The 17,666-nt window shown below is 49.7% G+C and overlaps 1 protein-coding gene across 1 annotated transcript in view; it reads left to right on the top strand.

Moving 5' to 3' along the window:
- Positions 1–9,181, top strand: part of Syx1A (Syntaxin 1A) — a 55,665-nt gene extending 46,484 nt beyond the window's left edge. The window contains exon 10 of the mRNA XM_055062566.2: positions 527–9,181. Coding sequence (XP_054918541.1) covers positions 527–610 — 84 coding nt within the window. The 3' untranslated portion in view covers positions 611–9,181. The remainder of the gene's footprint in view (positions 1–526) is intronic.
- The last annotated feature ends 8,485 nt before the right edge of the window (positions 9,182–17,666 follow it).

A 17,666-nucleotide genomic window follows, 5' to 3' on the forward strand; every position in this document is an offset into this window, starting at 1 on the left:
GCTCGCGCTACTGCAATATGCCTTTTATTTTGCTTTCGCTACGTGGAAAGCCCGCACACTAGCCACGACGGTTCCGCGCGTTGTCCCTCTCCACTGGTATCAGCCAATGGCATCGTGGCGCTGTTATTGACATAACTGTTGGGGGCAGAGGACGGCACCGCTCTGCCAGATAGCGTATGCAGTGTCTTTTCTTTCTTCTTTTCTTCTTTTTAAATTTTTCCCCCACCTTTTTGCTTGCATCTGTATGCTCACTGCCGTGTGTTGATCAGTATGGTATTGTTGGCGAACACTGTCGCCACTAGTTTTCCTGCGCACTGTTCTCATTGCTTCGCAACGCTCGTATACCTGTGTATAAAGACCTTTAACTGGAGGCTGGAAGACGTCCTTCGCTGCTAACGCGTCGAATTGGCTAATAAAGCCACATAACCGCGTCACTGTGCACACTCGGCGAGCCTTAGCATCCTGCTGAGTGCCTGTCGTCGCCGCGTTTTCTCTTTCTTTCTTTCTTTTTCTTGCCCATCCGCAGAAGAAGATCATGATCCTGATCTGTGTGGTGATCCTGGTGATCATCCTGGTGTCCACACTGGGCAGCTGGCTCGGCTTGTCCTAAGGACAGGCCCCGCCTGCCGCCAGGAACAGCGCGCCCCGCTTCCCCACCTTCTCCAGCGCTCTCGCCGCACTGTCCGCCCAGAGAGGTGCCCGCGCGGCACAGGCCACCACCCGACCGACGACGACCCAGCAGCCTTGCGGAGAGGAGGCGGAGGAGGAGGGGGAGAGACCCGCCACCGTGCAACAACACGGACGTCAACAACCACCACCACCACCCCTCCCCGCACCCAGCGACGGCCAGGGCACAGGGACACACGACAGGACGTGGACTGCGGGCGGCGGCGACGAAGTTCGCGCTGTTCCCTTCTTCCGGTGCGCCACAACGCTGCCGCTGTCCCCCCGTTCCGCACGCGGTATCTACCACGAGTTTTGACTCCGCTCGTTCGGCGCGTTCTCCTCCTACCCGCCGCACTGCGCGTGGTTGTGTGTGTGTGTGTGCGCGCGCGCTCTGTGAAACTGGCCGCGTACGTTAAAAACGACCGTGCCTCTGTGCGTGCCACGAGGCGCGGCGCCCAGGTATTTAGGAAGGGAGGATGCTGCACGCCACGCCGCACGCGCCTGATGTATACATTTATAGGCCGGTCACACCGGAACTGCGGTAGCGGTGAAGAACGGACGGAGAGCAACTCGGGGTTTTCTTTTCTTTTATTACCTTGGTTTCTTTTTTCTCGACGTTATACTAGGCGTTTCTTCTGGACTGCAGCTAGAGGTGCGGGGGTAATAGAGACCTGCGCGTGGCTTTGTGTCGCAGCACTTCGTCGCTGCTTCTTGGTGTGCTCCTGCGAGCGGCTCGGTGTCTGTCGTATATATACATATATCGTGTGTGCCACATCTCGCGAGCAGGAAACAAAAGAATAGCACTGACGGAGACGGGCAGATACGCGCACGTAATATTCCTGCAGCTTTGTCTGTAGTACGGAAGGATCGCAAGCGCTAAACGCGGAACATATAAATATATATATTTGCTGCGAGGTGCTGTTTATAAAAACAAAACGAGAGAGAGAAAGCTTCCGGCGAGACAGACGACGCTCGGAGATTGGGTAGTGAGATTGCGTGTTTGTTAAGCCGTTGGTTCTCACTTTTAATTTCATTTTATGTTCTTCGCGGCCACGGTGCACTTGTGGTTGGCGTCCTCGTCGTCAACATCGTGGCTTTCAGGGCCGAGCGCGCCCAAAACGCTACTAGATGTGGCGGGAGATAGTTAAAAGAAAACGAAATGGCTGAACCAACCTCTCCGCTGTGTGTATAAGAAAGAATGTGTAAGGCTGCGGGTGGGCCCGCAGACCTTGCAGCCTGTGCACTGTACTCGCAAAGATGTGCACTGTTGAAATCTACATGAAGCATCGCGCTGTAGTTCTCTTTGCCGCTTCCGATGCTGTTTGCGCACCCGTTTATGTTTGACATCTGAACCGAAACGCTGTTATTCAAGAGGGAAAGAATGAAATATATATATATATAAATATATGTATGTGCAGAAGTGTAGTTCGAAAACGAGACATCGTCTTGGCTTCTATAACATATAGTGGCTATCCGCGACAACACGTTTGTGCTCATTCTAAATATCTAACCCGACGCATTGTAACAAGCCATTCGCAGAATTCCGTTGATGTTTTCTCTATCTCGCTCTTATGTGTTGTTCACGTATCTCGGTATACTATATACATATATATATCCATATAAAGGGATAAGCAAACGCTGATCGCAGGCGCGTGAAATCTGTCGAGATAGCAAAAGCGATAACGTACACTCGCTGTATAGTTTTGTAGGGTTCAGCTTCTGGCTTTCATCAGCACGTGTCAGCGCCGGTTGAGTCGTACCGCTTATAGCGCATTTCAATCGACACTCGACCCCCACCGGCCGGTTCGTGAATTCAAAACTTTTTTCACTCCCCGTATAAAGCCCACACACCGCGTGTCTATGTATAGAGGCAACATCCGCCGCGCTCTCGCTGTTAACGCTCTCTCGGTCGACATCGGCGCGAATGGCGGTCGCTGTGATTTTTTTCCACTTAAGTGCTGGCAATAAGCATGTTCCCTCCCCTCCCCCCACCCCCCCACTGCCCTCCCTCATTCTCCCCTCCCCTTTACCCGGGGACGAACAAGAAACGAAACGCGCGCGTCTCGTACGGTGTGTCTGTGTTGCGTGTGATCGGGTTAACGGGTCTTTCTCTGTGTGCTCCTCGAGTGTAGAAGATGCGTAGCGTGCTCTTTTCTTTCTTCGCTTTTTTTTTTCTGTCTGGCGCGGAGTTCCGCTTCATCGGGAAAAGGTGGCGAGAGCGTGAGTGCTGTGCTGTCGCCCCGACGTGGCGCGCATCTCCGTGGCAGCAAGATATGCGGGCGAATGAAGCCTAAACATCAGTGAATTAACAATCTCGACCGATCGTTCACTTGACAGCGCCCGACGAAACAAAGACAACCTATACGCAAACGAATACCGCGAAAGGTTTTCCTTCTGGCGCACTGCGAGTCGATAACCAGCAGGCCGAAACACTGTCGATTCATAATTTACGGGAGACATACTTACTTCAGTGTGGCGTGTTGTCTTGCACGACGCCTTGTTGAAGTGACGGGCATGTCCTCTCCACTGGCTTAGCCAGTCAATGCGCGCTAAGAGTGATAGATCGCCAATTTGACCTCGTGGCGTCGGTGTGTCCTACCGGAAGCGCGCAGCTGGTCGGCGGCAAGTGACCCGAACTATAATTAGGTCATATTACTGGGACGCGGCTTCACGCTCGAAGTGATGACTTTGTAATTACAAGCGCCATAAGGGGGGCAGGTTGGTGTGGTTAAATGAGGAAATGTGCAGCCATCAGATGGAATGAGCTGTCGCTATAGACAAGGGTAATTGGAGATCGTATGGGAGAGGCCTTTGTCCTACAGTGGACATAAACAGACCGATGATGATGATGATGACGTTGAAGTAACAATCCTGTCCCACTTACATTGCGACGATGGTATGGTTATGACGTCACGTAACCTGTCCTTAAGTGACACATATCATATAGCGAGATGTCGGTCGGCTTGGCGCTGAAAACGTCTCTTTTCCTCCGCCACGAGCTGTTTGAAGGTAATACGACGCGCGCTATATATGATGAGAAACAATGTGAAGAGGAAAAGCATTGTAAGGTGCGACGGAGAGAAGACCTGCGACGCTCCTGAAATGTTACACAACACCGTTATTCATTCGCCGCACTGCTGTAGCCTCACGCTGCTTACGGAGATAGGAGGCCACGTTCGTTCTTCCGGGAATAATGGAACAGAATCTCGTCTGCCCCGTGTATTAAGCTTGACTTGGATTAAGTTGTACTTGTTTTTATTTCTGGTTTTTCTTTCTCTCTTTTTTTCTTTCTTCTTTTACTTCATTCTCGCCACTGGTCTACACCGCTTAATGTCAGGTACTTTCACTGTTGCATCGCACGTGAAAAAAAAAAAAAAAAAGAGCAATACGAAACGACCAACGACGCGTGCTTTGACGTGTATTACGCTTTCGTGCCAGACCATGGCAGCTTGGCAGCAAACTTCGATCTGCGTGCCGTTACAGACATTCAGCGACATTCAAGCGAGGCGACTGGTGGAACGTTTAACACCGATGCCTGGTGCCTATTTCTCTCCCGTCATTCCCGCTGAGCCCCGGAGGTGACAGCACAGCTTCATACGTCGCCGTTCCCTGGGGAAGGAGGGGGGGGGGGGATTCAATGCCTTCCGTTAATAGAATCGTGTCGTATCCTCAGCGATGGTGTTGAACCAGTGTGTGCACTTTAGCGCTGGCGATCGTGGCGACGCCGTGCGGTGATGCGGGGTAGTTTGTACATACATACATGAAACAGAGACGACCCGGAAAGCGGACTGCCAGCTAATTCTGCCTACACCGAACAGGACGGTCGAAAGAGAGGCTGTGACGACGGGGGACCGTTCTTTGTCGACAACAATCACGTGGTGCCGAAGTGCCACGTCGCGTGTGTCTATGTGTGCGTGTCTCTATCTAAAGGGACCTTGCGTGTCTCGTGTCGTCGACGCCCTCTAACCGTACAGCCGCGTTCGCAGCGCACGTTCTATAGGTGACAGTGGCTGCACTGCTGACGCTCTCGGAATTCCAGGTGGCACACTTGACGCACGGGCTGATTTGGGTGCTGATCAGATAAGTCACGAACACAGAGGTAATGCAAGTCGTCCGACCTGTACGCCTCGTTTTTTAAGGTTGTTAAAGCGCGCTACTAGATACGACGGTACTATTCTTCTGTAGCTCTAACAAAGACAGCAAACCCGACTTGTGCGTTAATGCTTTTGTTCGTCGCGCGAATCCTTCCACGCTAGTTCAGTGGCACCAAATACCGTCGTGCCTCGTGCTGGCGCGGTCTCTGTGCTCTCCCCCACTTTTTTTTCTCAATTGCTCGGCCGGCTAACTTGGCAGGCTGGAAGAACATCGAAAGTGTATAACGCAGTCGCCGTAACTGCGTCCTGTCGAACTCACAATGTATGGCAGCAGCATTGTTGCGCAATACTTGCTCTCCAGAATGCTCTTCTCATTTTTGTTCTGGGCCTTTTGACGAACGGCAGGTTTTCGGTTCCGCATTAGAAGGCGTTCGCTCACATCGTTTACTTTAAAAATTTTTTTTCGATATTGTGACATTGTGACGCAGAGGAACATTTAGGAATGAGTGTTTCATCGAGTTTCATTCGCCGTTTGTGTTCACTTGGCTGAGAACAGTTACATGCCGGCATCAGTATAGAGGCCAGCATAAAAGTTCAGATTGCTTCCCGTTGTCTGTGCTCGGATAACGTGTGTCTTAAAAAAACGAAAAGATAAGGGGAACGATGAGCTTCTGCTTGTTCATTTGTAACCAAAGACATCACGGGATGGAGTACTACGAACAGAATCGCACAGGCACGTCGTCGAATGAGGAACTAATGCGGAAGGCTCTTGGCGCATGGCATCCGAGATCTGCAAAGCGCGCAGTGTCGTTCGCGCGCGCCACCTAATCTCGGAGTCCACCATAAGACAGACGTAACAAACAAAGCGCCGAGTGAGGTAATCTCTTATATTTGCCACGAAACAGTCGACGCTGGAGTGCAGATGTCGTCGGACTAAAGAATAAAAAAAGAAAACACTGCCTTTTGGGTTCGTGTGAGCTAGTATTCATCAGTGCGTGCTACAAGGCGTTCGATTTTGGTCGCCTAGCCGACACAGACGTCTTGGAATATTAAGACACACAGCACCTGGTACACGGCCGGCCGCAAATAATGTACCTGTGGCAAACTGCGCATGTGCTCGTTGTACAGCGACGAACGTACGCAGTTACCTCGTAGCAACGTCATAAAACTGGCTTGACGCCAACGATAACGCCGCATAACCATATGCCGAAAGTTTCCGCCGTCTCAGGTAAAACAAGGATTGTCAGGGACAGCTTCTGCCATAACTCGGGAAGACGTACGGGCATTTGCACGCGGAAACCGACCGGCGAAATTCTCCCCGAAAAAGCGCACGAAGGTGCGGTGAAAAAAACACTACCGGTTTTAGCAAGATGGAAGGAAAGGGCATGAGAAGTCCGACGACTTGTCAACGTGTGTAACTGGCACACCAAACAAAGGAACACGTCTCCACCCCCTGCCATGTTGCCGCATGTTACTGCTGTGACCGAGCTGATATACCGAGTCAAGTATGCGCATTTACCAACGGCAGGAAACGTTATAGAGCAAAGGGGATTATATATATATAAAGCTTTAGCGCACATTGTGCTCGAGCCGTTTCGTCACCGCGCATGACCGACTGCGCGCGAATCACGGAGGCCGCGCATACGCGCTGGCTTGGAGCGCAAGTCGGGCGTTCTTTCGTTGTGTGCTAATGTACAGCCTTCGTCAAAAAGTTGCGAAGCCACTGCAGTCGTGTGTGATCCGGTCATTGAGTGGAGTGCGGCTGTAGCTGCATCTTTGGTTGCTGCAAAGTTACTCCAGCGATTCTCACACCCTTAACATCGGGGAGTGCCAGAGCGACAGACGTACGTCAGCGGTAGACTGGCCTCAGTACTCTTTTTTTTTTTTTTTTTTTGACAGAGGCTTCAAGGTCGCGAGGCACGTCATCCACGCAGAAGGGGCTGAACGCTGTACGTATGGAGCTGTGAGAACTGCACAGTGGGTGTCTGGGCTGTCGATCTCTGTCACACTGTACTTTGAGACGTGTCTTACGTTTAACTTCTGTTATCGTTACTTTATTGTCAATAATTAACAAAACGCACGCTTTACTGGTGCGTTTATCAGCCGCCGTTGTGATACACGTCCGTGCGCAAAGAGTGCTGCTATCTGGGATTCCGCGCATCCAGTGGATCGCGCGCTGCGTCGTCGCTTTTCTTTTTCTTTTTTGGGTACACCACCACCAACCGCGCGTTCACTTTGACCCCGATCCCGATGCCCTTGAAACACGCGAGCGGTCGCCGACCGCCTTCGACCCCGTGACCGGCGCACCGATCGACGGGCGCCGGGGAGCCGAGGACAGCCGTCGTCTCATCAAACAACAACAACAAAAAAACAAGCCAATACTGCCAGCGGCGTCGACATAGACGTCGCAGTAAAATAATAATGACAATAAAAGGAAGGTAGATTATCCGTACACGCCCATCGCTTTCAATCTCGCCTCACCAATTCCCTTTCCTTTGCTGGATTCCTCTTTCTTCACTGCTTGTACCGTACGACAACCGTCTCCGTCGCTGCGATTCCTTGCTCGGTACGCGCACCAAACTTGCGGAGAGGTTAAACAAAAGAAAGACGTGGGAAGCAAGGATGGCGATGTCATAAACGACGTCACTTACGACGTCATTGGGTTCCAGCTTGTGTTGTAACCGATAGGAGCGAAATTCCCAAGCGTCATTCGCACTTGTGTGGCATTGAACCTCGCACAGGCGTGGACATTTCAGAACTACGGGTACATTACTTTAAGAGTGCTGGACAATTGGCGTCGCGCGCGCTCAAGCGCAACCGTGTCCTATAAGTTTGTTAGAATGACTACCACGGCGTGGTGAAAGCAGCCGTTCCTGTTGAAAGTCGTCAAGTTCATCGTTAATCACGTGTTGCGCGAGAACTGCGGCTGCAGTGGTCGGCAACTGTGTCTGTTGTCCAGCGTCTCAACTTTTGACGCGGAAGCTGTTCCACGACTCGAAGATATCTCTCGTCCCATCTGCTTACGCTTTTTTCTTTTCCCCGCTTTTTCTAGAGAAGTTCTGCAAGAGTGCGCATAAACTGGCCACTTCCTGTCTAAACGCGTTTCGTGTAAACATCGGCAGTGTATCGACTATTTCACCGTCAACGCACTGTGTTTGTTTGCTGCGTCTGCTCGAGCAACATGCGTTGTTGCACTTGCGCTGTCGTCTAATGATGAAGCGCTGGCAGACTTTAATACTTCTGCAACGCGCATGCAATTCCCATAGGCTCATCACGTTACGGATGCCCACCCCCAGTTTTGAACGTGATTTCAGTTATTAAACAAATAATAATAATAACAACAATAACAACAGTACTGTAGACCAGTGAACAGTACTCGCGGTGAATACGATGGTCGTGCACCGGGGCAAGGAATTCGGCGACGGGGCGACGTTGCATATTTCACGCTTCTGTAAGACGTCACCGCTTATTCGTTGGGTGGAGCCTGCATACGAGGTTGTAGCCGTGTCGTATACTTTCCGCCACTGGCTTTCTGTTAGGGTCATTGCCTCCGAGATCAGGCCGCGTTGCGCGTGCAGAGTATGTCGGAGGCCACGTCAAAGGCCCGCGAAGAGATTTAAAAAATAAAAAAGGAAGAAGAAACGTTGCCCGAGAGGAGGATAATTCCGTGCGTCACAGCGTTCGGCTGATTGGTGTTCGGCCGCCTGCGATTGATCCCTTTTCCCCGCCATTGATTGCCTGCTGCCGCTATGTATTCTGGTCTCCCGCATAGCCTTCGCTTCGTTTTGCGACATGGTGCTAAATGTGATGACTAAGCGTACCGCGCGCCCGCTACTGCTGTTGCTGCGTTGTTTTCCGTTTCTCTGTTTTTCTTCTCCTTTTTTAATTCCCGGGCGCCAAGTTCTCATCCGCAAGTGGACTGCCTCGTGTTTCGGTTGTCGTTCTTGTACTCTATACCGACTATACTATAAATATATAAATACATATACATAGAATATACACGTACTTGTTCTCCTTATACATAATGTACGATGAAAAAAAACATATATATATATACATGGGAGCGGTCACGTGACCGGTAGTGGAAGGAAAGAGAACGCTCTGCTCTTCAAAATACACGACACGCCGCGGGCGCGTCACAAGCAATATATGGCCTCCTCCTTCCTCCCTACCTCGGAGCTTCCCCGCTTTGCTCGTTGTTCGGCCTTTCCGGCGGAGAGTGTGACGCAAGCGTGATTCGCTCGCACTGGCTTAGTTTGTCGCAGGTGTCAGATTTATGTTTTGGATTAAAATCAAAAAACGATGCTCCCGTCTTCAGCCATTTTTTTCCCTTTCTTTCCCTTTCTTTTATATTCGATGAAAGCCGTGCATCGCGGAGGTCCGGTAACGCAGGTACAGTTCTGTCGCAAAAAAAAAAATAATGTAATTATTCATTTAGCCAAACTCATGACATTATAATTACGGATATAATAGAGTCGTGATACCCGGCGTCCGATCCGGTTCCCCTTTCTACACGGCTGCGTTTATGGCTGGAGCTACGGGGGTCCGTACGTATACCGGACGCGCTTGGTAGTATAACGAAATCGATGTCATGCTACCTCACGTAACTCCCGTCACGATCAGTGTGGTGCGTACCGTCGACGGCGTGTGCAAAACCGATAGGGTCGAGACTCGCGTCTTTGGCACCGAGGTGTTGTTGCACATCGTATTCTTGCGATCTGCTGGCCACCATCGATCGTGCGAGCTGCGAGAGATAAAGCGTCGAGCAGCGGCGGGGACGCATTGAATCCGTTCCAGCTGTCATTTACCGTGACTGCGGAGTGGGCTTTGATTGGGCTCCGTGAAATAGGAACGGCGACCTTCGGCGGGCGCAGAAAAATGCGCAGATCGTTTAAGTTCGGTGCTCGTGATCGCCGCTCGTGGTTTGCCCTGTCGTCGACATCTTTTCACTCCGTGGAAATCTGTCGCGTAAGCAGAGCTCTTACATTGAAGGTTATACGCGCTGTGACATTTCCGGTTCCACTCGTGGCGCCATCTTGGGCTTTCGTAAAAAAAAAAAATGCAAGTCACGACGTAGGAGGAACAGCGTCGTGCCATAAAGTCCGAAAGTCTAATCTGACTGGACGAGCCGCTATAGCTTACAAACATTCTGCGTAGCCACAAATAATAATAATAATAATGACAATAACAATAAAAAAAACTGGCGCGACAGAGTTTCAACTATATCAACGTCTTTCACGCGGCATTGTTTCTTTTGTTTCTATCTATCTCTCTCTGCACTTTCAGAGTTCAATGAGTGATTCCACTCCGTTGCCTACATTTACTTATCCCTCTTTGTTTCGACGTCATTAATTCTGACGCGTTTATCGTGATAGGAGGAAAGGCGATAAGCCATACACATTCGATGGCGTATGTGATGTGTTCAACAAACCGATGACGACAGTAATAACGACGCGAACAGCCCTTCCCCCCACTCACCCACCCGAACCCTCATTAAACTCGCGTAATTTACCTATTACCCAATAATCCTCCCCCCCCCCCCAGCCCATTGTTGCTTGACGACCCAATAATTCTTCAGCGATCTGACGCGCCCGGCGTGGTGCCTGTAGGTCTTTTTTTTTTTTTTTTCGTTAGCGTCATTCACCGCGTCGTATTCTCTTCGGCATCGTTGTCAGTGGGCGTGCGCTGTATGACACGCCCGGTCATTTTCGTCTTTTGCTTCCTTTCGGAAGGAACGACCGAGTCGACGCGACGGTAGCGTTATTTTCTTCTCAGAGCCCGCGCTTACCGATGCGTGCACAACCAGACCGGCGGAGTGATGTCGTCAGAGTGGCTGTGCGCGTTTCCTTTGCTCCCTTTTGATCTTCTCGATTCACGTCAGTGTAGTCGTCTCTCGTACGCGACAGAGCCGTGTTGTTTTCTTCTTGTACATAGGGTGCCCATTCTTGTAAATATATGATACATATGTATATCTCTCTCTATGTCTTTGTCGCGAGTCTATAAATATTGAATATAAATAATATATAATTATGCTACTCGACGTGGCGTAACACGCGTTTCTCCCACCACGCCAGCGTTGAGCTTTTAGACTGCTCTCGGGGGGAAGGGGGGGGGGGACAACAGCCCCGCGATCGTCTCCTCCTGCTCCCCCCCCCCCCGCCCCATCCCCCCCGCCCCTTCCCCCCCCCACACACTTTGCCTCGTTCCTATTTCCTTGCATTAATGCCCGAGGAATCAGCTTGGAGAGGACAAACCGTTGGTCCGCTAATTCCCTGTCGTTGCTGGTCTGCGAGAAACCTGCTGTATAACCGTGAAGCATGAGCACCCGGAAAGCACCGGATCTGCGACACGAACATTCGCTCTGTCTAAACACCTACGGTGGTGTGTTTGTTGCAGTGTGCAGTTGCGTCCTCGGATGCTTACAGCAGATAAATAAATAAGCATTCAAGAGATAATTTATTACCTTCACTTTAATTTTTATAGAAACAAAGGCATGCAGTAAGCACGTCGGCGACAAACGGTCAAAAGTTGCTTTGAAGTAAAAAAAAAAGAAAGAAGAAAGACAGCAAGAACGAAGGGATCAAAGATATCTAATACTGATGATGGACAAAACGTGGTATACGTTTATCATCTGCTCCGGTGATGAAACACTGAGTAATAGAAATGCGCTTGATTGCGATATGGCAGCAAACATGCCGTTTTCATACTGCTCCTTTGCGTTCGGGTACATCTTGACAGCAATATAAAACTTCAACGTTATCGTTATGGCGGCGTACTTGCAGACACTATCATGATGATGGCTTGCAATGTAAAGGCTAGAGCATAAAAAAATATTCCCTAGGCAGAGCGCAGTAAACTGCTGACGCATACTAACTGGGTATAGCTATGCCACCGTGGTTTTTGTGTTAGAACTTGCAGGCTGACCATCGGCTGGTTTTCGGGTCAACGGTTTGTTGGTCCTCTCCCTCGCTCTTTCCCCACATGCACCCCCCCCCCCCGCGCTGTTTCTCAGTAGCCTTGTGAAAGCGGATTCACTCAATCAAACGATGCTGCCGCGTTCATTGTTACTACCAGGGCAATCCTACAAAGCGACACCCGTACCGCAAATGCTCACGCAGTGGGCTTGAATGTCGAACGGTGATAGTGCATTCAACACACAATTGGTACATTCCGGCTGTTTTCCTGGACGCATCTGCTGTGTTTAGTCTGATGTTCAGGACTTTTCGAGCTCAATCGCCAGCTGTAATTTGGCGTTTGATAGGTGTTTCCCTCCGCTGTTCTGTCACCGTCTGTGTGGTCACAGTGATGCCGATTCAAAGGCGACTGGCCTGCATTTTCTGCGTCGCTGAACCCGATATAGCCGCGAAGAAATACCGTGTGCGCAGCCTTCACCACAGTGAGCCATCAGAATTACTGCGCCCCTGAAAATAGTTCCATGCACATTTGGCCCGCAAATTCCAGATTGTATAAAAATCCAGCCGCACACTTACCGTGTTTTGCAGCTTCCTGACGCGTTGACGGCAATCTCTAGATGTGGCCGCATTCCTTTCGTGTACTGACTTTGTAGTTTCCTGTCTTAAAACGTTCAGTGTTTGTCAAGTTACATTGCAGCAGTTCACGTGTTGTGCTCTCCACCGAGACGAACGTTGCGAATACGTATGTGCCTCTATACGCTGCGCCTCTCATCCACGCCTGTGCCCTGTGAAGAACAGGGCGTGACGTCAGGTCCGAACACAAGCACGTGACGTGACCGAGAACAGACATGACGCGGGTGGGTAAAAAACGCCCTGCCCTGTTGCTGCGACTTGAGGATAAATTAGCGAATTTCTGTGTTACGTGTTGTCGCGTCCGTTGCTCGCTGCTACTGCGAAAAGACCATTATAAGCATTCGCTTAAGTATTTCTTCTTTATTTATTCGTCACGTGCGTCTTGCTCTCAGCGTCGCTACGAAAATGCAGGCAGTCGTTCCGTCACCGGCGTTCGTCACGCGTAGCCTCTAAGATCGCGCCAATCTCTGAGGCCACGCTTCATACTGCGGTGGAGCGTTCGTCGGCAGGGGATGTCGCTCGAGCAGCAGACTTGCGGAGAAAGAGAGCCGAGTGTGGAAGGGGGATGATATACAAAAAAGTGCAATTCATTGTCTGGTTCTACTCTCGTTACCACATGCTTGTTAAACAATATTATTACATCGGTCGGTATAACCGTGCGTATGAGCGGCTGTATTAGCGTGCGTGAAGTCGTCGCCCTTTCCAAGCGTTCACACAGGACGTCTGTTTGTGAATGCCCTTTGCGTGCGTTCTGTGGTAACAAGCAACCTCTGCAGGAGAGAAAAGTCAATAAAGCAGCACACTATCTGCTAACCGCCTGCGTTCTTGTCTACGCCGCAACATGGAACTGAAACTGTAATACCTATACATCGTTTCGTTATGGTCGGGAACAATTCAGAAAGTTGTTCTCTTGCACGCTTACTTCAGTTTCGCCTTAAGGTTAACACGTGCTAGAGACGCCTCGTTTTGTTGAAGTCATATCTCAGCCATACTCGTAGAAGTACATCTGTATCAATAAGTTCTGCATCGGCGTGGTGACGTAGAGGGGCCGAATTCACACAGCCTGTCGTTCATAAGTGTTCTTTTGTCCGCCGCCTTCGCTGATAATGTGTCCAGTATCTAGGTTAGCTGAAAAATTTCTCTTACGAACAACCCTATGGCATAAGAGCTTATTATAGATGCGGGTGGCGGATTGCCATCTTTCTTTTATTTTTCATTTTTTGATAAACTCCTGCAGAGGTTTCCACAGCATGTATGAATCCTCTCTGGTACTTTCCTACGTGACGCTCTTGTAGAGAATATTTGCAATTCCTCTTTTTTTTCTTTGTTTGTCCAGGTGACTCCATAAAAGTGCTACTATAAACGCATCCAACCACGGAAAGAAAAAGTGACTCTAAACCAGTGTTTACCGCGCTTACAACCAGGTTCATTCGACGACTGTCACGAATGAGCCGTGCATAGAGCAACGAACTCCTTTTCTACGTCGCTTTCCGAGGACACGAAACAGTAGTGTGTCGTGCGTGTCTCGTAGAGAAAAGAGTGAGAGTGAACGGCGATGCGAGCCGGAAATGTCACGCCTCTTTTCCTTTTCCCCACCCCATCGGTCTTCTCGGTGTTCTCTTTGAAACCTTTCAAGAAGAGCTGTTCTTGAGAGCTACATCTCGCGTGTCGAGTTGACTTCTTACCCCGTGCTTTCGCCCCGTTTCAGTTTTGTTTTGAAAGTGCTATTAGAACCATCTGTGTGTCGTAAATGCGAAGAGCAGTTGCAGACGAGTCTAGAAACGGAAGTGGGACGAGGAGGCGCGAGGGCATCGCGTCGCGATTCAGTAGACATACTATAGGTGCACGTGATCGTCGATCTTTTCCGCAGACAAAGACAATGAGCATGGTTTCCAGCTGCCTTATTCAGCCAACAAAGCTCGCTTCCGGGTTCGTCTCGGCGCAAGACCTATACCTGCACGTGCTTTAGTTTCCTAGAGTTTTCATTTTTTTTTTTACACTTTTGGATTGCGATTTAACATTTGAGCGTTGAGCCTCATTTCGTTAAGTCGTGCCTGACGATGAACGCTAAATATTATTTTAAGCTAATTTGTGTATACAGTGCGTTTCATATTCGGACGTAGCCTGATCGGTGTGCAGGCAATGTTAACCATTACATTCTAGGTGTTCTTCTCAAGCAAAAGTTGTTTACACGACACGTTCGGTAGACATCGGCAAAATGATAGTATGCGTCTTCATACGTGCCTGGACCTGAGTTGTGTAGCAGGCCTTTCAGTGGTACCTCGTCTCATCTACTTCGTCAGCGGATGCTACGGGTATCATCAGCCAATCGGGCAGGATAACTTGCTGCGTGTCCGAGAGAAGTAAGGGCTGGGCCACTGTGCACTGCCACTAATCCTTCCGCTAATCCTTCCGTGAACGAAAGGATTAGCGGCGGACCAATGGACAAGCATTTCTCCAGCTCCTGATTGGCTGACGCGACCTGCAGTGCGCAGATAAAAAAAAAGGATATCGCGTTTATAGCACTGCATGGGCCACCGTCGATCGGTGTCATTCCCACAACACAGTCTACGCAGTTTAATCACAGGGCTGATTCCTTCTATAGTTTCGGATTCACGTAGCGCGCTTATGACGTCAGTTGTGGTAGCGGTGATGGGCAGCGTCCCCTTCCGCACAACGTGGCGCGATGCCAAGCCCCCTCGTTGCCCCCCCCCCCCCCCCCCTTCTATTAACTTGCTTTCTCTTTGCGCATCGTCGTATATAGACATCTTTCGGGTTGTACATACAAGAGACAGTAATGATACCTGTTGGAATAGATAGGTATTGCCGACAATAACTGCAAGTGCGTGTGACAAGAAGGGATGAGATAAAAAAAGAAAGAGCGCTAGCAGAGCTCTGGGGATTGAGTCGACAACTTTCACAAGGGCTGTAGTATAATATACCATGGGGAAGAGACCCTGGCCGAAAGGTGTGTCATAACGCTTCTCTCATAATGATCGTCTGTAAAGCTTGAGTCATATATAGCTGGGCTCACTTTTCCAGTTTCTTTTTTCTTTTTCACGAGTCGAGCTTTCCACGTTGTCTATATTAGGGTGACGATGCCGCGAGAGTTGTACGTATACCGGCATTCGGTCTTAGGCCTAACCGATCCCTGTGTGCGCGTATATCGGGTGTGGCCAGGTCAACTAGTGATATCTGTGTGCAGCCGTTTTGGAGCCACCGCGGGTTATACTCTGCTATACTGACTGTGATTCTGTTCGCTTTGCTTCCCCCCGTCTTTCTCTCAGAGTGATGGTGGCGATGCTGATGGTGGTGGTATATGGTAGCTATACAACGTAGTTCTATAATAACGCGCGGGCAGTTTTATCGCCTCGTTGCACTCTGCGCTAACAGTCAGTTTATTTCACTCTTTTTATTCCTTGAGCTTTACACGCTATTGGTCGCGGCATTTTCATTCTTGTTCTTTTGTTTCCGCTATGTTACTGATAGTTGCACGTGCAAGTTGACGCGCGTGTCGTTTGTTTCACGGAGGTGCGATCGTCCCTTGGAGAACGCTCACGTCATTGGCTTTGGCCGAGGATTCGCTTCCAGACCGAGGATCGTCTTCCGTGCAGGAAGACACTGCCCCGTTTTTTTCTACAACTTACTATCGTGGACCGATGAAACCCGAGCGAAATGATTCGACCAGTATATCATTCGGCGGAAATAATCCGGATTTGGTCTCTTCGATTGAAACTTTTGGCGTAACGAATTGTACCCTTATGCAAAAGTTTTTTAAAAACAATATGGTTGCTTTTTTGTTACACTTGCGTGCGAAGTTTGCACGTTCGTATTTCATTTGTTCGCGACAGTATTGCTCGACATTATACTGCTTTCCTTGCAACTGTGCCACGTGAAACGGTGAAAAATGAGCGCGCATTTCGCTGACCAGTCATGGACACACACACACAAAAAAAAAAAAATAAAGCGTTTCCCGGATGCTTTTCGATCCGGAAAGACCTATTGTGACGAACGTCTATCTTGTTGTCGTTTCCTGTTTTTTTCTTTTGGATCTGTACATTAGATGTTTAAACACAAGTTAACCATCTCCCTTAAATTAAGCTGACGAACATCTCTGTTTGCGCCTTCAGCAGCTGCGAAGAGTGGACGCTTATCTTTCTTCTGTGAGAAAAACGCTATGGCATGCGCGGTTAACGTTCTTTTCTGTATTTTGCGCAGTACATTGCGTAAGGCACTGTCTCGTAATGTTGCTCGCGCATGCGCTTTCGAGCCGTGTGTATATAAGTCCTCGATCAACAGACTGTATACCGCGTAAAATGTGGCGCGCCCGAAGCCGTGAGATTCAGGTCACGGATTCGCATGATTTAGGTTGTCTGTCCTCTTCGCTTTGTGGTACTCTCTGTTGGAATCTTGGGTCATCGCGTTCACATGACAGGTGCAGCGCAGTTATTGTGTCACCGTATACCGACTAGGCAAGTCGTCTCTATATACCGTGGCGAACAGCATATAGCGAAGTGAACCAGAAAAGCTGCCAAGGTATGAGCGTGTTCTTTTTCTGGGCGGCGAGCACAACGCGAACTCGTGGCGAAACTAAGGTTTTGGCCTCCGAGCGAAGCCCCGCTTCGTTGAACAGTCGTTGAACAATCATTCCTTCGAACCGAGCTCTGGCGATATGACAAGCCGCGAAGCTGTCGAGCATATCGCTTGCACAGAATGGGTGACGCGCTGCTCTCGTGTGCGTCCAGGCCTGGAGTCCATTCTGGATGAAACGCGGCTCGTATACATAGATGATTTCTTGGGTTACTGCCCGTGGTTTGCGGCCTTACTGCGATACGTTGCTTGTCGCTAAAAACAACCGGATTGATGCGAGAGCGCTCAACAAAAAAAAAAAAAAAGAAAGGAAAGGAGAAAGAAACAAACAATCGCGAGAGAGGCAAACGAAGGATGAGAAAAAGCAGTTACTGTCGAGATTCGTTTCGATTCCTTAAATAGGGCTGCTTTCGTTTGATTACGAAAAAGCATGTCAAAAGCGAAGTTCAACTGTCGTGCCCTATTTTTTTCCCCTGCCACCGATTCGATTCCGTTACCGATAAGCAAAGGGCCTCCGGTAACGACACCGCACAGATCCTAATATATTGCACCTCCGTGCCCTGCGACAACGCGACAAGCGACATTAAGAAAAAGAAGAAAAGGAAAGGCCTGCGATTGCAAAGGTAACACGACTTTACGCACACACGGAATTCGTTCTGTGCCAACGATATGCTACAGCCACGATACGCTGGCCTGCACAGGAGCCCAGTATTTGCTCGCGGTCTGTGCTCTCTGATATGCGGATGTATGCCGAGGTGAAAAATCACGA

The sequence above is a fragment of the Dermacentor andersoni genome, chromosome 3, assembly GCF_023375885.2.
Source record: "Dermacentor andersoni chromosome 3, qqDerAnde1_hic_scaffold, whole genome shotgun sequence".
NCBI lineage: Eukaryota > Metazoa > Arthropoda > Arachnida > Ixodida > Ixodidae > Dermacentor > Dermacentor andersoni.